At 44.2% G+C, this 26,011-nt stretch overlaps 1 protein-coding gene across 8 annotated transcripts in view; it reads left to right on the plus strand.

Annotated features, from left to right (window-relative positions):
• PDE1C (phosphodiesterase 1C) overlaps positions 1–26,011 on the plus strand; it is a 265,314-nt gene that overhangs the window by 201,723 nt on the left and 37,580 nt on the right. For all 8 annotated transcript variants that reach the window (XR_014212337.1, XR_014212338.1, XR_014212339.1 and 5 more), the window contains 7 exons: positions 2,370–2,510; positions 9,643–9,743; positions 11,736–11,864; positions 15,870–15,971; positions 16,497–16,617; positions 18,519–18,600; positions 24,887–25,007. Coding sequence is in view for 2 of the 8 variants with exons in the window: in XM_082192834.1 (XP_082048960.1) it covers positions 2,370–2,510; positions 9,643–9,743; positions 11,736–11,864; positions 15,870–15,971; positions 16,497–16,617; positions 18,519–18,600; positions 24,887–25,007 (797 nt within the window). In the remaining 6 variants the exon portion in view is untranslated. The remainder of the gene's footprint in view (positions 1–2,369; positions 2,511–9,642; positions 9,744–11,735; positions 11,865–15,869; positions 15,972–16,496; positions 16,618–18,518; positions 18,601–24,886; positions 25,008–26,011) is intronic.

Consider the following 26,011-nt stretch of genomic DNA (forward strand, 5'->3'; position numbering starts at 1 on the left):
GACAGGCTGCCGCCCCAAGCCTCGCGCACCCGGTGGGACCTCCTGCTGGGTGCGCAAGGCTTGCAGACACTCGCCCGAAGCAGGGAGAGCCCTCCCGAGGGCTCCCCGTGCTTCGGGCGACAGGCTGCCGCCCCAAGCCTCGCGCACCCGGTGGGACCTCCTGCCGGGTGCGCGAGGCTTGCAGACACTCGCCCGAAGCAGGGAGAGCCCTCCCGAGGGCTCCCCGTGCTTCGGGCGACAGGCTGCCGCCCCAAGCCTCACGCACCCGGTGGGACCTCCTGCCGGGCGCGCGAGGCTTGCAGGCATTCGCCCCATAAGACGCACCCCGATTTCCCCTTCATTTTTGGAGGGGAAAAAGTGCGTCTTATGGGGCGAAAAATACGGTAAATCATTTGTATCCTCCCACTAAGAGAGAGCTAGAGGAGGAAAGCTCTCCTTACACCAGGAGGCTGCTCAGGACTGCTGTTCTTCCCCCTATGCCCTTCTAACTGGGATCTAGAGTCTGGTATTGCCTTCTCCTCGGCTCTGCAGCACCTTGCCTTTTCTGTCTCCTCCGTGGTACCTGAGCACTTAAAAAATACAGAATCACAAGTGTTAAAAAGGAGGAAGAAGCTACAGGAAACTACCCCTTGTTTCTCCCTTGAAGATATGTGATATTTGGTGAGGTGGAGTCTGTATGAAAGTATATCAAGATCAAAATATATACGAGAAGTCCTGTGATCCACACATGGATTTGGAAGTGGCACAGTCCTGTAGGATGACATGACTTCTGAATACTTGAACTAGCTTTGGGTGATCTACCCAAGGCCACACTGAGGTGTATTTTGAGTCTCAGCTTATAACCCATGCTCAGTCTTCTGTGTTACACTGATTCCCATTGTTTTAAAAGAAGCTAACCAAGCTTAATTCTTGGATATAGACTGAAAGCAGTTAATGTCCACCTTAGTAAAACCAGCAACCCCCCTTCCCATTGGGATATGTATAGTTTTAAAAGTATATAGGCAATACTATGCCCAATAAAGTCATACTCAGAGGAGACTGCTGAAAAAACTAAATTGAATGGGTCTACACTGAGTATGACTTCTTCTTCTTCTTTGGCGATCCCTCGTAGCCAAATAGGATTGTCTTCCATGAATACAGTCTTAACAGCGAGTCTGTAAGTGACTGTGGGGGCCAATTCTGGAGCCACACGGCCTTCCACCGTGGGGACATAGGTTTCCAGATGGGAATTAATCATGGTGAGGGTTTGCCAAACGTGCCTTCCTCTTAGCATGTTTCTTCCTTGCGTCCTGAGTTCAAGCGTCTTCAAAATCCATGACACCTTCGGTAAAGGCTGTTCTCCAATTGGAGCACTCGCAGGCCAGTGTTTCCCAGTTGCCGGTGTTTATACTACATTTTTTCAGATTTGCCTTGAGACAGTCTTTAAACCTCTTGTTGACCACCAGTATTACATTTTCCATTTTTAAGTTCAGAATAGAGTAGTTGCTTTGGAAGACGATGATCAGGCATCCACACAACATGACCAGTCCAACGAAGCTGATGTTGAAGAATCATTGCTTTGTCACTGATGATCTTTGCTTATTCCAGTACACTGGCATTAGTTCACGTGTTTTCCCAAGTGATGTGTAAAAATTTTCGGAGACACCATTGATGGAATCTTTCAAGGAGTTGGAGATGGTGTTTATAAGTGGTCCATGTTTCACAAGCTCCATAACCCTATGTGTTCCAGTAAATTTCCAAAACAAAGAGGCTGTAGAAAACCAAAGGAGAATGCAGTTAATACTGCATGCTAGTGGTGAACGTCTGAACGTCTGAAATCACACACATTTTGGACATTAAGGGCAAATGATAAGTACATATGCCATTAACTTTGGTTGATATTTATAAGAGAGCGAGACAATTTGAAGCACCATCATCCATGTATAAAAAGTTTTCTGAGGCCTTCCATTTGATTTCAAATGGAAATGGAATGGATTCAAACTACAAGAAAGAAGATTCCACCTAAACATTAGGAAGAACTTCCTGACAGTACAAACTACAAGAAAGAAGATTCCATCTAAACATTAGGAAGAACTTCCTGACAGTAAGAGCTGTTTGACAGTGGAATTTGCTGCCAAGGAGTGTGGTGGAGTCTCCTACTTTGGAGGTCTTTAAGCAGAGGCTTGACAACCATATGTCAGGAGTGCTCTGATGATGTTTCCTGCTTGGCAGGGGGTTGGACTCGATGGCCCTTGTGGTCTCTTCCAACTCTATGATTCTATGATTTTTTTTTAAATTGAGAAAGAAACCATATTTGGTGCTAAGGTCTTGATGCTTAAGATTTCAACAAGCTTTGCCAAATGTACTTCACTTCCTGTGTTTTTGTTTAGATTCCAATATCTGCTCTTGTCTCCTTTGTGGAAGCCTTGGAAGTTGGCTACAGCAAGCATAAAAACCCATATCACAACCTAATGCATGCCGCAGACGTCACACAGACTGTTCATTACCTCCTTTTTAAGACAGGTGTAGCGGTAAGTAAATGAATCCCCTTTCTTAGGAGACCCAAACAATGTTGTGCATTCTGGGTAGATTTCCTGCATGTCCCACTGGGGAAACCCAGCCAGATGGGCAGGGTATAAATAATAAATTATTATTGTTATTATTATTATTATTTATGGCTTGTTCGTGGGATTTAAATTACAACAAACCCCAAGATTTACGAGCACCAAAGTGGGTCTCTGGTTTAGACCCTTTGGATTATAGTCTGTTGCTCAGATATGTGTTTGGGATTCTAACTTGTTCCTTCTCCAATGCTCAGAGAATGTAGTTCCCCTTTGGACTGTGGGATTTTGAAACTGGCCAAAAGGTCAGGCAACAGGAGATTATAAAGTTACCAGTAACTTAAACAGTGGCAGTTGTTTTGGGCAATGGTTCCACAAGTGCAAATTATGTGCATGCCACAGAATATATAATGCCTCAGAGCTTCAGTATGGTTTTAGCCAGTGGCCATAATGTAAATATTGCTATCTTTTTTTCTACTAACTTGGCAAATGCACCCTAAATCCATAAGTTAAGTTACTCCTTTGGGATTCAGAACAAAAAACTTAACTGCATGGCAAAATGGCACAAAATTTAGTACACAGAAAGAAGAATAAACTGAAAACAAATACAAAATAATAGTAACAACCAATCTGAGATAATTACTGTGTTTTGTGAAACTGTTCTAAAATTATTTACATTTAAGAAGGCCCCAAATTGTAGCTTTGGAAGCTTTGGAAATCGTGGAAAGACAAAAATATAAGAAAATATTTTAGGCAGTGTTCTTTTCTCCTGCTTAGAAAGCATATGCACTTTTATCTTTTTCAAAGCTGACACAAAAAGCATAATATTTAATTGGGCAAGTGTGGATGATTCATGGCAATCAACTTCTGGCAGTGCTCCTTGGTTGATGTTTGGCAAAAACATGATGCGTCAAAGCTGAGTACAAACAGCTACGTGACCCTATTCTGTAAAACTGCCGTCAGGGGCACTGTATATTGCTAGCAGTCAATTTACCTTCACCTCACACAGATTATAGGCATAACTAGTGACCCACTTCTGAGGGGGCAAGAGGTGTAATGCCAATAAGTGAGCAACATTATTGAAAATGCTATTGTTCCGTTTTAGAGGTGGATTGGACCAGCATTGCTAGCAAGTACCTATCTAGAGTTAACAAGAGCTACTGCCATTTTGTAGCCTCATTTGAGTGTGATGCTGAATGATGGTTAAGTAGTACATGAATGAGCCTCAGCAGAGGCACCCAGTTCCACCTGACATGGGGGGGGGATCCTTGCCGTGTGTGCGTGATGTCACATATGCAACCCACATGTGTGATGTCATGCAGATCGGGAGGAGGCTGCAAGGCCCGGCAAGGCCCTCTGCCACCATGGGGAGGCCTGGTGGGGTCTGTCTCTGCCGCCCCCTCAAGATCAGGGGGCTGAACCCTGTCCCCACATACTTTGAGGTGCCCCAGCCCCATTGAGTTGGCGCCTAGGAGGCCCAGGCACTCCTAAGCTCTCCTCCTCCTCCATCACGTCTGTGCAAAAGTTGGAAGTTTTTGCTTCCTTTAAAAAAAAAAAATTATTAGGAATTTAAACAAAACATATTATCTTAAAACATATCATCCTTAATTCCCCCCCATTCACCCTCCCTCCCATAAAACAACCCCCCCTCCCCACCCCTCACCCCTGACTTCCCTCAGTTCCAATCTCTGGTTTCTCTATAAATGCTAGTCTCTGCATGTTACAGAATTGTATAGATCCTTAATTTGTCTAACTGGTTATTATCAATAAAAAGTTTGTGAGTGTTTATTGAAAACCTGCCAAGGAGTCCAATTCACTTTGTTGCATCTTTAAGTACTTCGTAAAAGGTTCCCATTCATCTTTAAAGTCACAGTTATCCTCGTCCTGTAGTTTATATATCAATTTTGCCAATTCTGCATATTCCATCAATTTCTCTTGCCATACTTCTTTAATCGGAGTTTCCTCGGTTTTCCATCCTTGTGCTATTAAGACTCTCCCGCTGTTGTCGCATACCTAAAGATGTTTCTCAACTTCTTTGGCAGGTCTTTCCTGACAATCCCTAACAAAAATGCTTCAGGCTTTTAAACAAATGTTAGATGGAACATTTTCTTCAATTCATTGTATATCATTTCCCAATTTTTTAAAATTACATCACAATTCCACCACATGTGATAAAATGTCCCCTCCTTTTCCTTACACTTCCAACATATATTCGAGCTAGTTTTGTACATTTCCCCTAACTGCACTGGTATCCTATACCATCTATACATCATCTTCATATAATTCTCCTTCAACAAAGAACAATCTGTAAATTTTAGATTCCTTAACCTTTCCCAATCTTCCATCATAATGTTGTGACCTACATCTTGTGCCCATTTGATCATGACTGATTTTACCTCTTCATTGCTTCCTTTTTTAACTACAGTGGTGCCCCGCAAGACGAATGCCTCGCAAGACGGAAAACTCGCTAGACAAAAGAGTTTTCCATTTTGGAGCTGCTTCGCAAACGAATTTCCTATGGGCTTGCTTCACAAGACGACAATGTCTTGCGAGTTCCTGCTGGTTTTTTTCCTCCCCCCTTTTTCTAAGCCGCTAAGCCGCTTATCAGCTGATCCGATCAGCAGATAAGCCGCTAAAAGCCGCTAAAAGCTAATAGCGCTAATCCCCTAATCCTTCAATGGGCTTGCTTCGCAAGACGAAAAAACCGCTAGACGAAGAGAATCACAGAACGGATTCTTTTTGTCTTGCGAGGCACCACTGTAGTTGCAGTCAAGTGTTATATCCAAAGCCAAGCAAACTATGGTTAGTCTTAACCAGGCATAGGCAAACTCGGCTCTCCAGACATTTTGGGACTACAACTCCCATCATCCCTAGCTAACAGGACCTGTGGTCAGGGATGATGGGAGTTGTAGTCCCAAAACATCTGGAGGGCCAAGTTTGCCTATGCCTGGTCTTAACTATGGTTTACTGAAACAGACCAACTTCAACCCAGGAGTTTTGAAGCTGGCTTGTTACAGTCAACCAGACTGGCTGCATTTAATGGTTCAGAAGCTATTGAGTAAGGGTGCAGAGAACTTAAAACCTGAGTGTGATGAATAAATGCAGGTTCTAGTCTAAGGTCTTGGCTGCATGAAATCCGGATTGATGTTACTTAACAGGAAAGCCAAATCTGATTCATGTGCAAAAGAAACAATGGGGCAGACTCGACAGGCCTTTCCCCTTCCTTTTCATGAAAACAGGGGCTTTGTTAATAAAATTTCGAAGGGATAAGCCAGCCTAAGGGCAACACTACCCACGCATGCTATGATTACACAAACCTTGACATCAGAAAATGTAATGGAGGTCCTGCAGTTTCCTCAAAGCAGTCCAAAGAAACATTAGCAGTGCCATATAGTTTTCTGCAGGAGTTAATGTAGCAAATCAGAGAAAACTTGCTCCCTTAATAGGGATTTGAGGGAAAGGGCTCAGTGGTAGAATCTATTGCAAGTGTGCTTTCAATCTCATTTCTCTCATTAAGAACCCTTAAAAGAAATCTATTCATTTCAACCCAATAAGCAACCTAATAACATTTTGCCCCAGGACATTTTTATGTTACTGTTGTAACTTCCGAGTAATACTGCCAGTCCATCATAATTATATTATCCATAGCGCTAGCCCCAAGGGTCTAATGATATATCATAAACAGTATTCAAGTAAAAATTACAAGGATCATCATACATAAAATCACACCAAAAATAGTACCACCTAGCAGTGACTATAATAACAACAATAAGCAGTCGCTTGGGGGGTATAAATGTTTTGTTGAAATGTTTTCTTGAATCAAGATATTATTATTAATTTGGTTTTTTAAAAATCTCCTTTTCTGTGTTTGCTCAAGGTGACAGACAAGGCTGATAAATACATTAACAATAAACTCAAAAATTCAGTGGGTTGGATTCACACAAACACTGCAAGTCTAACAAATTTACCTGGGTTTAAGACTCCTTGAACTCAGCAGGGCATATTTCTCTGAAGAAAAGCATTGGATTGTGCTGCAAATTAGCTGCACTTGGTTCCAGCTGAAATCGGCGGGACTTAAGAAATGACTTAAGCTACCACTGAAATCACTGGGGATTAAGTGCTGCTAAACTTAGCCTAAATTTGACCAACTAAAATTAGTTCATAAAACAATAAACATTGTTGGCAAACAAGAGCAAGTGATCTCTGGGAGCAGTGCAAAGTAAATACAGTCACACCTGATGTTACGTCTGCTTCAGGTTGCGTGTTTTCGTCTTGCGTTCCGCAGCAACCCGGAAGTACCGGCATGGGTTAGGGTTATGGCAAATTGCGCTTTGCGCATGCGCAGAAGCTCCAAATCACACTGCGCACCGGTGCAGATGTGGTGCTTCGAGTTGCAGGCTTTTCACGTTATGGTCAGGCCTCCGGAATGGATCCTGTCCATTGGTACCACTGTAGAACTATGACTTCAAAAGGGTGTTCATCTCCATCTCTCAGCATTTATACCAGGCATCCCCAACCTGCGGCCCTCGAGATGTCTTGGCCTACAACTCCCATGATCCCTAGCTAACAGGACCAGTGGTCAGGGATGATGGGAACTGTAGTCCAAAACATCTGGAGGGCTGAAGGTTGGGGATGCGTGATTTCTACTGTTCCACAAAATAGGTACAACAACATAGGACTCAGCTATAGAGCTGCAAGTATAACGTTCTAAGTACATTATACAAATGGGACCCTAGATGGCGCTGATGAGCTAATGGCAAATCCCATATGTATTTCATAACGTTTTTTCTTCTTTTTTAAAAAGCGTTTTCACAGAGATTTTTTTGTATCTGTGTAGATTCATGGACAGCTCTATCCCATACACTAGTGCCATGTATGTTGCCAGCGTGGTGTAGTGGTTATGAGCGATGGACTCGTAATCTGGTGAACCGGGTTCGATTCCCTGTTCCTTCCACATGCAGCTGCTGGGTGACCTTGGGCTAGTCACACTCCTCTGAAGTCTCTCAGCCCCACTCACCTCACAGAGTGTTTGTTGTAGGGGAGGAAAGAAAAGGAGATTGTTAGCCGCTTTGAGACTCCTTAGGGTAGTGATAAAGCAGGATCTCAAATCCAAACCCTTCTTCTTCTTCGGTCCCTAAAAGCCTGGACTCCCAATCCAGCAGTGTTTGTGAATAGCTCTGTGCAACAAACTGTTGATTTGGGAGGGAAGTGCAGATCTGCTTTCCTGATCACCTTCTGAACAGCTGGTCAGAAGGGAGTTTTCTCTTTGGGGATCCATCACTAGCTACAGAGCTTTGCGAGTCTAATCTGCCTTTACAAAAAATAAAAAAAATAAAATTATATACTGCTTGATTGTTGCGTGTGAAGACCCCCGAAACCACCCCCAAATAAAACACAATAGACACAGAAAATTTTGTTTAAGGTTTTTGGCAATAATTTGGCCACAACTTTATTGATTACAGCATGTGAATGGTTGCTTAGGCGTTGGTTCGGACTACCTGAACCTGCACTCAGGCAACTGGGCGCCACCAGAGGTCAGTAAGGGAAAACATACTGGGAGAGCACAGAAGTGGATTCCATCTCTTAGTTCACCCCAGTCGCTCCCGGGGACTCTGGCATGGTCCTAACCCCTGGGAGGAGATCGGACAAAAGCAAGGCGAGCCCCTGGGTTCCTTTCATAGAATTCCCTAGCAGCAGCAAAAGAGGGGCAGGCACAGCCAACCACACCCTTATTTTCTTTTTTGTTTATGCATACATGCTAAACGCTGGAATGTTTATTGCGTTAAATTGTTTGTTGTGAATATTGATGTGTATGAGAAGGATGGCTGTAATCTAATTGAAACACACACACATATATATATTAAATGAAACACATTTTGTATTTCATTGTGGATCAGAAAGGTGTGCTTTCATGGGCCAGGCCCCTACTTTATATAGGGCAGTTCTCTATTTGAAGGGCTGCCCAGTGACATCTGAAAGTGTCTTCAGTTTGAAAAGTAGCCGCTCCACATCTGATTTAAAGACTGATAAGAAGAGAGAGCTGGGACGCGGGTGGCACTGTGGGTTAAACCACAGAGCCTAGGACATGCCAATCAGAAAGTCGGTGGTTCGAATCCCCATGACGGGGTGATCTCCTGTTGCTCGGTCCCTGCTCCTGCCAACCTAGCAGTTCGAAAGCATGTCAAAGTGCAAGTAGATAAATAGGTACCGCTCCAGCGGAAAGGTAAATGGTGTTTCCATGTGCTGCTCTGATTCGCCAGAAGCAGCTTAGTCATGCTGGCCACATGACCTGGAAGCTGTACGCCGGCTCCCTTGGCCAATAAAGCGAGATGAGCGCCGCAACCCCAGAGTCTTCCATGACTGGACCTAACAGTCAGGGGTCCCTTTACCTTTACTTTAAGAAGAGAGAGCAGGGAGCCTGGAAGCTGTAGATCAGCAGTTAGCACCCAGATAGCAGAATGAGCAGGTCCATAGGTCACCTGAGCAAAGTCATCCCCACTTTGGTGAGATGTATTGCATTTCTGTTGTTGTTTAGTCGTTTAGTCGTGTCTGACTCTTCGTGACCCCATGGACCAGAGCACGCCAGGCACTTCTGTCCTCCACTGCCTCCCGCAGTTTGATCAAACTCATGCTGGTAGCTTCAAGAACACCATCCAACCATCTCATTCTCTGTCGTCCCCTTCTCCTTGTGCCCTCCATCTTTCCCAACATCAGGGTCTTTTCCAGGGAGTCTTCTCTTCTCATGAGGTGGCCAAAGTATTGGAGCCTCAGCTTCATGATCTGTCCTTTGCATTTCTACATTACCATAAAAAATCTCTAGTCTTCTTTTTTTGACAATGCATAAGTAGCTGCTGTAGTTCATTGGTAGAGTGCATGATTTGCACGATGAAAGCCCCAGGTATAATTCATTTAAAAGAATTTCTAGTAGCAAAGTTGCAAAGCCAACTGCCTCAGATCTTGGAAGGTCTGCAGTGAAAAGTGCACCAGAGTGTAGCGTTCTTGGCTAACAGGTAGAACATGGCTTGCAAAACAAAACACTTGTCAAAGTTTGGAAAGGGTGCCATGTGGTCTGACTGATGTTAAATCTTTTCTTTTTTCTTAGCACTGGTTGACAGAGCTGGAAATCTTCGCTATGATCTTTGCTGCTGCCATCCACGACTATGAGCACACCGGAACCACAAACAACTTTCATATTCAGACACGGTGAGTCCATTCAGAATCATCGACAAAGGCACAAAAAGTTGTGAAGGAAGAAACAGTAAGAAAAATCAGTAAATGAAAATAAAGCGTCCATATAATATCCATATGAAACTGCTTTGGGGGTGTGGGGGTAGATTAAACTAGAGTCTGCAAACACTTGTATGTTGATTTAATACTGCTTGTTGAAAAAATTCAGATTACAAATCCTAAATTTGGCACATTTTGTTCCCAAATCCTGAGCAGTGGCGTAGCGTAGGTTGTCAGCACCCGGGGCAAGGCAGGTAATTTGCGCCCCCTAACCCGTGGATTTTAGTAGTGGCAGACAGCTGTGAGTGCGAGCGCGTCCCCCACCCAGATGTTGTGCCCGGTGCGGCCGGCCCCCCTGCACCCCCCACGCTACGCCACTGATCCTGAGGCTATTTTTTCCCCAAAGAGGAGTGAGTGTTGCTCTTCACAAATGATTATAATCAATTTTCTAGTTGATTTTAAACATTTCAAATGTTAGGTCTCTTTCGGCTTAGGTAAATTTTGATCTCTTACTGTCAGGTATTTAAATTCATAGTGTAGTGGTACAACAACAAGGACAAGATGAACTAGAACTAGTTCCTTTTAAAAAAAATAAACTTTCAAAGCACTGAAGGGGCATAACATGGAACCTCTGGTTTTGATGGCAGCTGCAGATATTAACAGATGGATGAGAATAAGGTATTTGTGCCTGCATGTGACTTTAATAAATTACTTAGGAAAAAAATCCAATGGGGAAGTTTTGAACTGAACTATTACTAAATGTGAAATTGATAAGGTGGTTTATTTGGGATCTCTGTGGTATTAATGTAGTATTTTGTTGTGAATCGAAGCTCATAGTTCATTCATATTATGGAATGCTGTGTGTGTGTGTTTCAATGCAAGGTTCCAGTCTTTAAATCAGAAGGAATAAAAAGAAGTTCAGAGTGATGGAGCTAATCACTTTGGAGCTAATAATGAAGAAAAATAATCCTCCATAACTTTAGTGCAAGATTTTCAATATTTCAGTAAGTGGTGAGAACTGATTAAGAGTTGAATAACAGTCTCATGATTTCAGCCTTATTAGTATTACCACGTTTACCTTTCAATTGCTGTTTAAGTAGGACTTAAACAATTAAATATCCTTGGTTTAAGTCAGAAGTGATCTTTATCATTAATAAAAATACTACTTATTATGGAGTGAAAAGGTTAATTAATATCATACTAAAAAGGAAGAGGCTTTGAATTTCTGATGAGTTTGTGAACAAATAGGCTCTTTACTAATTACTGGATTATACTACTGTGAAGAAATAATTCTAGAAAGACTTTTAATTATTTTCAGTGGAAGACATTAACCACAACAAATAATATCGTCTCAAAACTCCCTATAAAGATATGTATTTTTCCTGACAGCCTGCCCTGTTCTGTTCTACTTCTCTCTGCCATATTTCTTGGGTTCCCCCATTTTCTTTTGTGCTGTTTGCAGTGGCATTGATGGAAGCACTCATTTGTTCAGTCATTTCTGGCAACAGCTATTTTATTTAGCCATAATTCCCCAGGCATTGAATCTTCCAGTTGAATATTCTAGAGAAAGGTGATAGCTGTCATTTAAAAAAATGGCAGCTCCCCAGTGGCAGCCATCATGTTTTCCTAAAACATCCCAAAATGACACTATGAAGGCATTCTGGGTAAATAAAATGGCAGCCACCAGTAAAATGAGCGCTGCTGTTTCTGGAACAAGACAAACCACTCCCCATCTCTGAATGCCATGAACAGGTGTCCCTTTTGTATCACTTTGTACATTCATTTTGGAAAAAATGAGAATTGAGCTGAACGGGTTCTTCAGCTCAGTTTTTCATTTGTTCCACACCAGTATAACACAATTAGAGCCAATGAATAGATACTGAAATGTGAAGCCAAGATATTCCCTTCATTGGAGGAAGAATAAAAATTCCAACCTATGTTTATAGTTAAGGGATCTTTGTTTTATAGGTCAGATACAGCCATTCTTTACAATGATCGGTCTGTGTTAGAAAATCATCACCTCAGCGCGGCGTTCCGCCTTCTGCAAGATGACGAGGAGATGAATATCCTGTCTAACCTCTCAAAGGATGATTGGAGGTAAGGATCCCTGCTGACCTTGATGGCTGTCAGCCTGATTGCTCCAAGTGTACCCCTCAAGTGTACTCAGTGGGAAACTTGGTTCATGGATGAACAGCAGAGAAGGAAGTTTGATAGCAAATGATGAGAGGAGAAGTGGTCCTCAATTTGTACCGAAGCAATATGTCAAAGTTGTAGCATAAATCACGTTAAAAGACATAACATTTACATTTTTCTTTGGTGCTGTCATGAGCTCTGCAGAGTGCTGACAAGTGGAGCTGTTCCACTCCAGGAATGGTACAAGACAAAGAAGTAGAATCTGAAAACCTTGGATTCACACAATGTGTTGATTCCCAAAAGTTCACTGAGACATATTTCAAAGACTCTCACCAATATCAAATACATTTTGACTGGTGTCTTCAGTGGCCATTGTTGAAGCAACAATTCCAAACTGAAAATTCTTCAGTTCCTCGATATACTACAGAACCATAGAAAAATCTTCTGTCTGTGCTGGAATCAAGAGCATCATTTTCTGAATGCAGTCTCATGCAGCAACACAACAAGAAGGTTTTGTTTAGAAGACTGCTTTTGTGCTCAGGTTCTGCTTGAAGGCTGGCCACTGTGAGTACTGGATGTTGGACTAAATGGGCCTTTTGCCTCATCCAGGAAGCTCTTCGCAAATCCAAGCAAAGCCTGTCCCTTTCTGAGAGTTCAAAAATATTGAACTTTGGCCTTAACGGCCTAAAACATGACACCAGGCAGTCTAAAATATCTGTTCCACACATATTTGGCTTTAGGTGTGAATTGGGCTACAGCATTAACAAGCCAACACACATTATAAGCTGGGGCTGTAGATCATTTGCTGTTGGGCAACACTGCATATGTAGCAAGTAGCATTCAATTAAAATGGGAGTACAGGGACGTGGGTGCAGTGGCGTAGCGCGGGTTGTCAGCACACGGGGCAAGGCAAGTAATTTGTGCCCCCTAACCCGTGGATTTTAGTAGGGGCAGAGAGCTGCAAGTGCGAGCACCCCCCAGATGTTGCGCCCGGTGCGGCCGGCCCCCCTGCACCCCACACGCTACGCCACTGCGTGGGTGGCACTGTGGGTTAAACCACAGAGCCTAGGACTTGCCAATCAGAAGGTCGGCGGTTCGAATCCCTGCGACAGGGTGAGCTCCCGTTGCTCGGTCCCTGCTCCTGCCAACCTAGCAGTTCGAAAGCACGTCAAAGTGCAAGTAGATAAATAGGTACCACTCCGGCGGGAAGGTAAACAGCGTTTCCGTGTGCTGCTCTGGTTCGCCAGAAACGGCTTAGTCATGCTGGCCACGTGACTCCCTCAGCTTATAAAGTGAGATGAGCTCCACAACCTCAGAGTCTGTCACGACTGGACCTAATGTGAGAGCCAGTGTGGTGTAGTGGTTAAGAGCGGTGGACTCATACTCTGGTGAACCAGGTTCACTTCCCCGCTCCTCCACATGCGGCTGATGGGTGACCTTGGGTTAGTCACACTTCTCTGAAGTCTCTCAGCCTTACTCACCTCACAGAGTGTTTGTTGTGGGGGAGGAAGGGAAAGGAGAATGTTAGCCGCTTTGAGACTCCTTCGGGTAGTGATAAAGCAGGATATCAAATCCAAACTCTTTTTCTTCCTCTTCTTCTAATGGTCAGGGGTCCCTTTACCTTTACCTTTACAGTGCCTTAGCATCAGTTACCGTAAACTTGCAACTTGGACCCCCTTTCCCCAGAAAAGGGTAAGAAAAAGACTGGCTCCACATACCTCACAGTATCTGGCAAGATATGGGGTGCCCAATATTGTTTTCTTGGCATCCGTCTGCCTCAAGACGCAATGGAGTGTGCCTCCAGGAGTGAAGTCAAACCTCTGTGTTAGTAGCACCGACGTGACTTCCATAGGACACAAGCCTGGGCAATGTATTTGGGGAACCTGGGCTGCTCTTGGCTTTACTGAAGTGGACCAAAGGAAAGCAGAGCAATATGTTTGGCACCAGCTTGGCTGCAAGCGATGCTGGAAGAAGGCATACAAGGCGCCATCTAACTGTCTTAGGGACTCCACTCTGGATTTGTGGAGGATTCACTCCTTGGCCTTTTCTTCTCCCACAGATATCCAGCAAGGCAGCGGAGGTTTAGGATCAGAGTTGTCCTTCTCCTACTTACAGATAGGTAGCCGTGTTGGTCTGCCATAGTCAAAATAAGAAAATTCCTTCCAGTAGCACCTTAAAGACCAACTAAGTTAGTTCTTGGTATGAGCTTTCGTGTGCATGCACACTTCTTCAGATACACTGAAACAGAAGTTGCCAGACGCTTCTATATAGTGAGAAGGTGGGGAGGGTGGTGGGAATGGGAGATTGGCAGATAGCTGAGATGAGCCTGTTGACGACTCTTAACGACTGCAATAGGTCTTACAGGAAAAGGCAGGGGGTGAGAAGGTGAGAAATGGCTTAGTCATGTATAATGAGATAAGAATCCAATGTCTTTGTTCAGACCAGGTCTCTCCATGGTTTTAAGTTTGGTGATGAGTTGCAATTCAGCAGCTTCTCTTTCCAGTCTATTTCTGAAATTCATTTGTAGTAAAACAGCTACTTTGAGATCTTGTATAGAATGTCCTGGGAGATTGAAGTGTTCTCCTACTGTTTCTCTGTTTTGTGATTCTTGATGTCAGCACACGAAAGCTCATACCAAGAACTAACTTAGTTGGTCTTTAAGGTGCTACTGGAAGGAATTTTCTTATTCCTTTTCTTATTTTCTTATTTTGTCCTTCTCCTAGACGGGCTACCTTCCCTGGTTGATGCCCCAACCTTCCTTCCAGATCATGTGCATAAACTACCTTCTTGATGTTGGACCCACTTCTGGTCTCATCCACTCAATCTGCCAGAGCTTGTATTTGCATGCAGGGGAAGTCCCTAAACCAATGAGGGTTTGAGACCCATCGGCTACCCTCACCTGATTTAGCTGGCCAATCAAAGCCATTTCCTGGGTGTGGCCACTGTCACATGCTGACAGATTCTAGGACATTCACAAAACTACAACAACTAACCTATGGTTACGTGGAACATACTACATAAACACACCAAACGTAACCGGATGTACTTTTGAATAAATAAGATATACTATTCACAGAAGTGCCTGGCGTGCTCTGGTCCATGGGGTCACGAAGAGTCGGACACGACTAAACGACTAAACAACAACAACAATTCATTGTATCAATTTGTAGATTTCAACAGAAGTCTCATAACGTTCAACGAAAAAAGCAGAAGGCCCGGTGGATCAGTTCATTCTCTAGTCAGTTCATGCATGAGATAGATACATGTATAAGTATCTATTCCGGCTAATATTAAGGCTAATATTCCAGAAATCCTTGTCTGAGACTCTGTGAAAGGATTCTGTGGAACTGTAACAACCCTTCATGTGGATTATTGGACTCTTTGAACAGACAGGTGGAATAGATACTTATACTTCTGCTTTTTTTGTTGACCTTTATGAGACTTCTGTTGAAACCTGCAAATTGATACAAAAAATAGTGTACATTATTTATTCAAAAGTACAGTACGTTTTGTGTGTTTATTGGACAGATTCTAGGAGTCACAGGTGCAAGCTAAGTGCAGGGGGGGGAAGAAAAGGCAAGTAAACTACCACAGAAGGAGCGTGATGTGCCCCCCCAAGAAACTACCCCTCTCCTAACACCCCCCACACCCTGGGTGCCCAGTATAGATAACAGATAATAGAAAACAGAGTGCCCTGATGTCAAGGTTATCTCCTAGCAAGAGCGGCTACATCATCTGACTAACTTGCTCACTTCAGGTCTGGTATCTGCAGCAGATATTCCTCTCTGCCCTTAAGCCCCAGGAAAAAAAGATAATGTGAAGTACTCAGTGACGCACATCGGAGTGTACAGCGAGAATGTGATAAATAATTTGTAGATAGAGAAACAAAAGAAGTGTTTCTTACATGGTTCTGTCTCCCTCCCTCCCTCTTCTTCTCCACCTCTTCTTAACTGGATATCTACCGAAAAGAGAATTTAGGACTCTGGTGATTGAGATGGTGTTGGCCACAGATATGTCCTGTCACTTCCAGCAAATCAAAGCCATGAAGAATGCGTTGCAGCAGCCAGAAGGGTGAGTCACCTTGTGACACTGTGCAGAGGGGAGGGCAGTGTTCCAGCTGGTACTTTGCCACTTCATTAAACAAGCTTCAAAAGCATCTCTCTGAGGGGGAAGACAGCATGCTTTCATGTCCATGCCTATTTCTTTTCACAGCGAGTGAATTCACACATGCGCACAGACACACTTCGTTCCAGATTGGCAAGGATTAAAACAGAGCATGGATAAAAGAAATCCATCCCTTTGTTGTGGAGAAGAAGCACTAAAAACAGTGGTGGCTGGTCCTTTAGGGCAAGAGGCGCACTGTGCCACTAATGCCAGCTCCGCCTGCCAGAGTCTTACTTGAAACCACTGCCTATCAGCCTCCTCCTTATTATTAGTCTTGCCCTTGTAGGACTCAACAGGGACAAGGATGCAGGCAAAACTAAAATGGGTTGTCTCTGCCTGTCAAAGGTTTTAATAGCCTCATTTCCTTGTTTCACAGTTGGTTTCCAGTCTTACGGCACGGTGATTAATTTATACCACTGTTTGCATTTGCAGAATTGACAAACCGAAAGCCTTATCGCTGATGTTGCATACAGCCGACATCAGTCATCCTGCCAAGGCATGGGACCTCCATCATCGCTGGACCATGTCCCTGCTAGAGGAGTTTTTCAGACAGGTAACTTGCAAAAATTAAGCTGCTTTTCTTTCTTTCCATGTTATTTGGGTAGCACTCCACTTAATATTTACATATAATAATAATAATAAATTTTATTTATACCCCGCCTTCCCCAGCCAAGGCCAGGCTCAGGGTGGCTATGTAGGACATACGTAGGTAGCATCTTATTACTGCCTTTGTTGACATCACAATTGCATGAAATATTGCTGTGGAGGGAGGGGCGCCAACTATAGGGGACTCTGGGTGCCTGAGCACCCACAAAAATTTGTTGTGGGTGCTGAGCACCCACACTGCAGGCCCCCAACGCAACTTCTGAAGTCTCACAAGGCCTTGGAAAGCATCTCTGAAGCCTCGCCACCGGAAGTCAGGTTCCGTGGTCTCAAGGCCTTATGAGAACTCGAAACCTGACTGAGGAGCACATGTGACCTGCCCAAGTTGGCTCCCCTGTGCGGGGGGATGTCTACTGTCCTTTAAAAAGATGTCGAGGGAAGAGTTTCTCTCCATCCTTTCCCAGCGGAATTCAACACAGGTATCTGTGTGTTTACATCGGATGATCAGTAAATACAACAATGAAAATCCTAATAATATAGCAGATCCTATGCCCAGTTCAGATGTGACAACAGGGTATGATTTGTTGCTGTAAGCTGGTGTGAGCCAGCCTGAGCTGTGGGCTCGCATTCTCCCCCTCCCCTTGAAGGGAGGAGATTTAAAGCTTTTGTTCCTGGCTTGTTCTACATCACAGTTTCCCATTTTGTTTTACTCCCAAGCTTGTCCCGAAGGCATAAATCTCCTCCCTGCATGTGCAAAGGGGAGAGTATATAGCTCCATCACTCATACTAGTTTGTCCTAATAGAAGCATTCTATTGTTGTTATGTCTGAACCAGGCCACAGTGTGTTCATTTCTTCACAGAAAGCCCTGTTGCAGCTAAATATCCTTTAGAACATTCCAGTAGTTCATAAAAGGCCAGAGTATGATCATTGTACCATTGATTAGTCATGTTTCATGTGTAATATTGTGATGAGTATTTGTGTGGACCAAGGCTAGGGTGTCTGCCCCCCTCCCACGAGTCAGTTGGCAACTTTGCCTATCTCCCTCCACGTCCTCAGGCTTTATGGCAATCTGTTTTGGAAACACAAGACTGTTTCTAAAGCACCATTCGACAGGACATTGGAATAAGGAGAGAGGGAGAAATCTGCTGCCCCTTATTTTTTTAAAAAGAGCCAAAGTCTCACTGAATATATCTCTGCTTCTAGGCTGCAATCTACATGAGCGGATGAAATTATAGGCAGTCTTGCAGACAACATGTACAGTGGTACCTCGCAAGACGAATGCCTCGCAAGACAAAAAACTCGCTAGACGAAAGGTTTTTCCGTTTTCGATTTGCCTCGCAAGACGAATTTCACCTATGGGCTTGCTTCGCAAGACGAAAACGTCTCGCGACTTTGTTTCCTTTGTCTAAAAACAAAGACATGTTTTGTTTATAAAGTTGTTTTGTTTATAAATTTATTTTCCCTTCAATTTTTGAACTGCTCTTTACAGTATGTGTGACTTTAAAGAGCAGTTAATAAACTGTTGTTGTACCAAATTTGGCTTTGTTTGGACTTTTTTTGACCATAGGAACGCATTAATTGATTTTCAATGCATTCCTATGGGATTTCGTGATTCGCAAGACGAAAAATTCGCTAGACGACAAAACTTGCGGAACGAATCTTGCGGGGCACCACTGTACCTCTCTTTTTGAACCCAGTGTCAATATATTGGCTAAGATCACAGTGCGCCGGGAGTTTTTTCTGTTCAAGTCCCATGCAAATGGCTGCAAAGTGAACAAGAACATGACTTATGCCCTTTACGTTCCTGGTTTGTACTAATCTTCTTTTTGTTCTTTCTCTTTATTCTTCAGGGTGACAAAGAAGCAGAGCTAGGGCTTCCTTTTTCCCCTTTGTGCGACCGTAAATCCACTATGGTTCCTCAGTCTCAAGTAGGTAAGTACATCCAGAAAGACTACATTTCCCAAGTGAGGAGGAAGGAGAAAGTGGCCACAAAGACACTGCAAAAGGGAAAGTAAGAAGGCAGAAAAGGGGAATTGCCTAAAGCACAGTGCAGTGGTACTTTGGTTCTCAAACTTAATCTGTTTCAGAAGTCCATTCCAAAACCAAAGCGTTCCAAAACCAAGGCGCACTTTCCCATAGAAAGTAATGCAAAATGAATTAATCCATTCCAGACTTTTAAAAACAACCCCTAAAACAGCAATTTAACATGAATTTTACTATCCAATGAGACCATTGATCCATAAAATGAAAGCAATAAACTATGTAAAGGTCCAGTCGTGACCGACTCTGGGGTTGCGGCGTTCATCTCGCTTTATTGGCCAACAGAGCCAGCGTACAGCTTCCTGGTCATGTGGCCAGCATGACTAAGCCGCTTCTAGCGAACCAGAGCAGCACACAGAAATGCCGTTTACCTTCCCGCCAGAGCGGTACCTATTTATCTACTTGCACTTTGACTTGCTTTTGAACTACTAGGTTGGCAGGAGCAGGGACCGAGCAATGGGAGCTCACCCCATCACGGGGATTCAAACCGCCAACCTTCTGATCGGCAAGTCCTAGGCTCTGTGGTTTAACCCACAGAGCCACCCGCGTCCCAATAAACAATGTACTGTATTGTAAAATAAATAAGACAGTATTGTAGATGATAAAAATTAAAATTCTTTTTTTTCTTTCTTACCTGCACTGATGATAGTCATTGTTTGGATGGGGGGCTTTTATCTATTTCCGCAGTTACACAATCAGTCAGTAGCTGAACTGGGTTCCACACAGTCACAAAAACAAATTAACCTAAAAATCCTCAGAAACAAAATGCAAAATAAATAGCAAAAGCGCCAAACTTAATCCATTCTGGAAGTCTAACTTCTGAAATGTTCAAAAACCAAGGCACAGCTTCTGATTGGTGCAGAAACAATATTGGTGCAGAAACAATATTGGTGCAGAAACAATAGCTGACAACCTCATCGGACGTTGGGCTTCCAAAAAACATTCAAGAACCAGAACATTTACTTCTGGATTTTCGCATTTGAGAACCAAGGAGTTTGAGTACCGAGGTGTTAGAGAAAAAGGTACCACTGTATGTATGTTCTTGCTTGGGTGAAGCATTCAAGGAATTTTGATGGAAGCCAGGTCATATTTCAGATCTGGCTATAGTTCAGTAGAATTTTTGTGCTTTGTATCAATAAAGACCCAGTTATATCCCTGGAACCTGTGGCTAAAAGGGTCTCATGTCCCGAGACCTTAGAGAGCTGCTATCAGCCAGAGAAGGTAATATGTAGAATTGGCTGGAATGACTTGTCACAAGACCATGAAGGAGATTACCTTACCCCTTGGCCTTGTTTTCTTGGCAGCATTTGACCTTTAGTAAAAAGGCTCGTATCCATTGCCCAAATCAATGGAGAATTAATGGTAAATTATGCCATTAGCAAAGGCAATTATGGCAAACGAAGCAAGCACTCAGTTGGTACCAAAGGCTGATTTATACAGGCCTGTGCTGCTTCACATTTTATTTAATTTGCGGAAGTTTACTGCGTCTAACCGGCATTAATAATCACGTTCTCTTTGTAAATCTCATGCTCTAACATTTTAAAATATTCATTTCTCAGTCTGCTGCTCAGTGGGCAATTGTCTAATGACTTTATATAGCGGCTGCGATTGAATCAAGAGCTATCATATCCACCCCCCTCACCATTTCCTATCCACCAATGCAAGTTTCCCACCTCAAAGCTGAAGTGAATGTTGTTGTTGTTTAGTCGTGTCCGACTCTTTGTGACCCCATGGACCAGAGCACGCCAGGCACTCCTGTCTTCCACTGCCTCCCGCAGTTTGTACAAACTCATGCTGGTAGCTTCGAGAACACTGTCCAACCATTTCATCCTCTGTCATCCTCTTCTCCTTGTGCCCTCCATCTTTCCCAACATCAGGGTCTTTTCCAAGGAGTCTTCTCTTCTCATGAGGTGGCCAAAGTATTGGAGCCTCAGCTTCACGATCATTCCTTCCAGTGAGCACTCAGGGCTGATTTTCTGAAGAATGGATCAGTTTGATCTTCTTGCAGTCCATGGGACTCTCCAGAGTCTCCTCCAGCACCATAATTCAAAAGCATCCATTCTTTGGCGATCAGCCTTCTTTATGGTCCAGCTCTCACTTCCATACATCACTACTGGGAAAACCATAGCTTTAACTATAAGGACCTTTGTTGGAAAGGTGATGTCTCTGTTTTTTAAGATGCTGTCAATGGAAGAATGTTATTGTTCACCTTATGTCACTGATAGAAATTTTCTGATGGAGCGTAGTTGGTGTTATTTTTCTTACAAGACGTACCATACAATCAAATATTTGGGGCTGAGTTACCCTCTGCATCCAGACAAATGCTTTCACGGGTGAAATGAAGCAATTTAACTGTCAAGGCCTGTTTTTAAAGACCAGCTTATTTTCTAAGGACGGTATTTCACCACGAGTCCAGCGCCAATATCTGAAAATCCAGTCTGCTCTCTCATCAGCCAGACCAAATTGTTGCAGAACACCAAGCCAAGAATTTTCTATTGCTCAACAGGAAGCTTAAAAGATGCAAACGCTTTTTCTTCTCTTTGAGGCTGTGGGAGGCTTGTTTGATTGGAGACTTTGCTCCTTGTTGTCATCAGTGCCTTTTTTCACTGATCAGTGTAGTGACATCCTTTCATTTTTGCCCTTTGCTTGGCAAGGAGAAAGCCCACACTTTCTGAACGTGCTGGGCAAACACTGATGATCACATGGAGTTTATGCCACGCTGAGATATCTGAACCTGCTGTGCATTAACTAACTGGCCCCTGGATTCTTTTTAAAATGTTGATCAGGAACAAAGGGCTATCTGAGGTGATTCCCAAACCACACTACTAACCTCTCACGGTGTTTCACGTGCTCTAAGCTTTCACGTTTCTGGTTGGCGGTGGCAGCAGTGGCCTCTCCCTCCTCCTCTTCCTCCTGTTCATGCACTAGACGCAGTGGTTCTCAACCTGTGCGTCCCCAGATGTCATTGGACTACAACTCCCATCATCCCTGAGCTCTGGCCTTGCTAGCTAGGGGTGATGGGAGTTGTAGTTCAACAACATCTGGGGACCCACAGATTGAGAAAGGCTGCACTAGAGTGTCTTTCCTCCCACTCAGGGATGAAGAGATGGGAGCCTTGCTGCTTCCATTTTGAGGAACGCAGATGCAGTTGAGCCACCGCTAGAATTTCCCAACAGGTGGGTCACTGCTGCTTAGCTTGGAGAGAGAGAGGGGTAGGGGAGAGAAGGCAGGGAGGCTGGCGCAGTGCAAATTCGCCAGCAGGAGCCCTGGATTTGCTCCGCCAGTGCATTTGCTCCGCACCAACCTCCTTGCTGCCTGAGCCCTTTCCCTCTCAATAAGTGATAGGCCCAGGAAGCTCTAAGTGGCTCCTCCCTACCTAGTGAACTGCTTCAGTTGGAAGGTAAGACACTGAGACAGGGAAAAGATTGCACACAAGAGCTCTTGTAGAGGAAGCAGACAGGCCATTTGTGGATCACTTATTGCACTTTTGCAGGCTGTCACTGTGTTGGTATGTATCTCCCCACCAAAGGAGCCAACTCCTAGGAGCTGAGGGGTCTTTGTCCCCCCCCCCCAATAAAATATTTTAAGGGGCTGGGCCCCCCAAGGTTGATGGGCATTGCCATTCAGATGGTGTGCGTGCACTGCTTCATGTGATCGGTTTTGTGGGGCAGGGCATACCTGCCCCCCAATATTTTAGTCAAGTTGGCACCCCTGCCCCCCACTCCTCCAATCCCCCTTCACTGCCCTTCCCCCACTTGAACTCAGGACATTTCCTCCATCAGCTTGGTTTCACTTTTTAAAAATGCAATAGTGTGAGAAAGCCCTTTCCGCACTTGCAGCGGAGAGGGTGTTGCGGGCAGGTCCCTCCCACATTTGCGGGGGCTTCCCTTGCCCCGAGACTTGGGGGAGTCCCCGGGCGTGTCTAAAACCCAGCCCGCCAATGGGCGGGCGGGGGAGGCGCGGCCCGGGCTATTTAGGGCCAGGCACGCCCAGGGACCGCCCTCTTTTCCCCCTCGCACAGCTGACGAGCGGTTTTCCCATCCCACCCACCCTTAGGTTAGCTAGAATTGGCCTTGCTATGGACTACGGTTGGTCGCCGCAAGGGGCCTGGTAGGAATTTTTCCAAGTTGGCGCAATTTCTGGCCTTTTGGTTTTTTCACCTACCTCGTAGCAATCGTCACAACTTTCTTGGTATTGGCGGTTAGGCACTGGCATGGGGCAATTGTTAGGCAAATGGAGGGGGGGAAGGAAGCGCCATCACCTTCCCCCAATGTGAAGGGGTAGTCCGGTAGAGGACTCCGGGGGGCGTGACCTTGTCCGAAGCCTAGTGAGGTAGGGCCTCCGGCACGCCCCCGAGCGGTGACACCCTTGGGATCCTAGTTGGCGTACTTCAACAGGACTCCCGCGGTTTGTGTTCAACCCTTCCCGGTCACCATGCCGGGTAGTCTATAGTAGCCAATGCCTAAGGCCAATACCTTCAATTACCGTAATCAATAAAGTTGTGGCCTTTTATGCCCATTAACCTTATATCATTGTGTCCGTGTCTTCATTTCATTGGGGGAGGTAACTTGCCACGCAACTGGCTGTTGGACTAAATGGGCCTTTGGGCTGATCCAGCAGGGCTCTCCTTACATTTCCATTTTACATGTCAGCACCGGATTTAGGCGCACAAGGCTCCGAGCCAAGGGATGGGTGCAAAATTGAGAGGATCCGCTTGGAGGCGCCAAATTTTGGCCTCACATAGGGCGCCATATTACGAAAGGTGACCAAAGCCCATCCCTGCACACGTCCAAGTAAAGGTAAAGGGACCCCTGACTACTAGGTCCAGTCGTGACCGACTCTGGGGTTGCGGCGCTCATCTTGCTTTATTGGCCGAGGGAGCCGGCATACAGCTTCTGGGTCATGTGGCCAGCATGACCAAGCCGCTTCTGGCGAACCAGAGCAGCGCACGGAAACGCCGTTTACCTTCCCGCCAGAGTGGTACCTATTTATCTACTTGCACTTTGACGTGCTTTCGAACTGCTAGGTTGGCAGGAGCAGGGACCGAGTAACGGGAGCTCACCCCATCGCGGGGATTCGAACCGCCAACCTTCTGATCAGCAAGCCCTAGACTCAGTGGTTTAACCCACAGCACCACATTTTTAAAAGTGTGATTGTATACATAAAAAAATATAATGTGTGGAACAGACTTTAATGTCTGCTGGATGATGAATACTTCTGCAGAACACCCTCTGAGGTTGTTTGTGGACTGGGAGAAAGGAAGGAGGCAGAATGGGACTGCTAGTGTAGGCTTTATACCACAGATGATACGTGGAAGATGATTTAGGAACCACTGCTCAGTCTAAATGGTTGTTCTGATTACTTTCATTTCCTGATATAAAAGCTAAGATATAATGACTCCTAGCTGATGGAAAGTGGGTTCCGTGTCCCATGCAAACTAAATTAAATAAGTGGATTATGGGAAATTGTAATTACATTTGACATTAGCGGTCATATTTTTTAACAAGGATGGTGTTTCTTTAGACATTTCTGTAACATAGCACCCAATTTGTTTAATTTGCTTTGCAAATGGTGAATAATACATAAACAGTGGTTTCCAATTTTCCTGCTCTGAAATAGGCACCCTATACCACAAGATACTTACTTTTGATAATAAGCCTTCCTTCCTAGCCAATTTATGTTATTATATTATTCATCCAAAACGACCTAATAGCTGAACATCAGGTTTGATTTACAGAAAATACATGAAATTACCTCTGATAACTCTTGCTGGTAAGTCAAATGCAAAGTTTAGATGAATAGAGTGCAAGGGAAGCTACGTGCCACGTTTCCTTGCACGCTTCACGACCACGAAGCATTCCTAGCTTTGTTATTAGAGTATTTCCATAAATTTCATCCTCCAAGCTGGGTCAGACTCATCACTAGCTGTACTTGGAATTTGACTCAGATTCCCACAAAGCCCACACAAAACAATCTCAGTCCCATCTGCCGTGTGTCGAACTGCAGCAAATCATTTTCACCGTTTTAAAGAAGAATCTTACAATTAGATGTTAATGCCTGTGCGAGGATTCACACTGTGAGCTATTGACGCATTTCCTGCAGGTATTTCTTTATGAATATTGACAAACACATTGACGCCAGTGTAGCTGATCCCCTTGCCTTTGTGTGTCTTTTCCAGGTTTTATTGATTTCATTGTGGAGCCCACTTTCACTGTGCTGACTGACATGACAGAGAAGATTGTAACACCTCTCATTGAGGAAGCCTCCCACTCTGGCATGACAGGGTTTAGGCGTTCCAGGTCGGTATCTACGTTAATTTTCCATTGACAGCTCAGCTCCCAATTCTCTTGAACTTAATGGCTGGGATATGGAGTCCCATTCAGGGCCACCCCAAGACGTCTGCCGCCTCAGGCGGAACAGAAAATGGTACCTCCTCCTGACATCAAGTCAAGGCCAACGTTATTCTGGTACCTAAGGCAGAAAATCTCACCCTGCTATAGTTGTAAACATGCAGCAACGACAAATTAAATTAAACTAACAACTTCATAATACCGAAAAATGGTTGCCTGGCATCAGCCTCCCTCTGTCCAATGGCAGAGCAGGCCCTGTTTCATGTGCACAGAAGCGTCTCAATTACGAGAAGGGAGTGCAGAATGTTCATGCCATGTTCCAAAGTTTCTCTTCTTATGGAGCTTGGGAGAACCTTTTTATTTATAGTAAATATGGCTAATAATCTATATGTAATTAGCTTTATGGCTAAAGAGGGAAGAATGTAGCTATGCTTGATAGACCATGAAATGTATTCAGTAATTGTCCTACTGGAGTAAATATAGGCGTTAAGACATGATCATATAGCTTATGTCCCAATGGCTGGATGGGAAATATTTACTTTGTGAAGATAACTTCATCATGGTGGGAATGGATAACATTTAAGGGATACATTAAGATACCCTGCAGTTCCAGATGTTGCATACAGTGGTCAACCCATGTTTTCTAAAGTGGCCAGGCAATGTTCCAAATTGACACATATAATAGGATCACTAGAGGACCATTAGATGAATAAAATTAACACGATAAAGGTTTCGGTCATATAGCGATAAACTCTACTCTATAAAGTTCTACACAACCTTTAGATACTGCAAGTTTGCTACATGCCATAGTTGGACTTGCTGGATTTGGAAAATGGTTGATTTATATGACCTTCCTGGTGCGTCAAGTGGCTTGGCAAATCCAGATTGCCATTGCTCATGTCGAAATGGTTTTCTGAGTTTTTCACTTCAGACATTCATCACCAATGAGGCCA

This window comes from Podarcis vaucheri (genome assembly GCF_965113315.1).
Source record: "Podarcis vaucheri genome assembly, chromosome: 12".
In the NCBI taxonomy this organism is placed as follows: Eukaryota; Metazoa; Chordata; class Lepidosauria; order Squamata; family Lacertidae; genus Podarcis; species Podarcis vaucheri.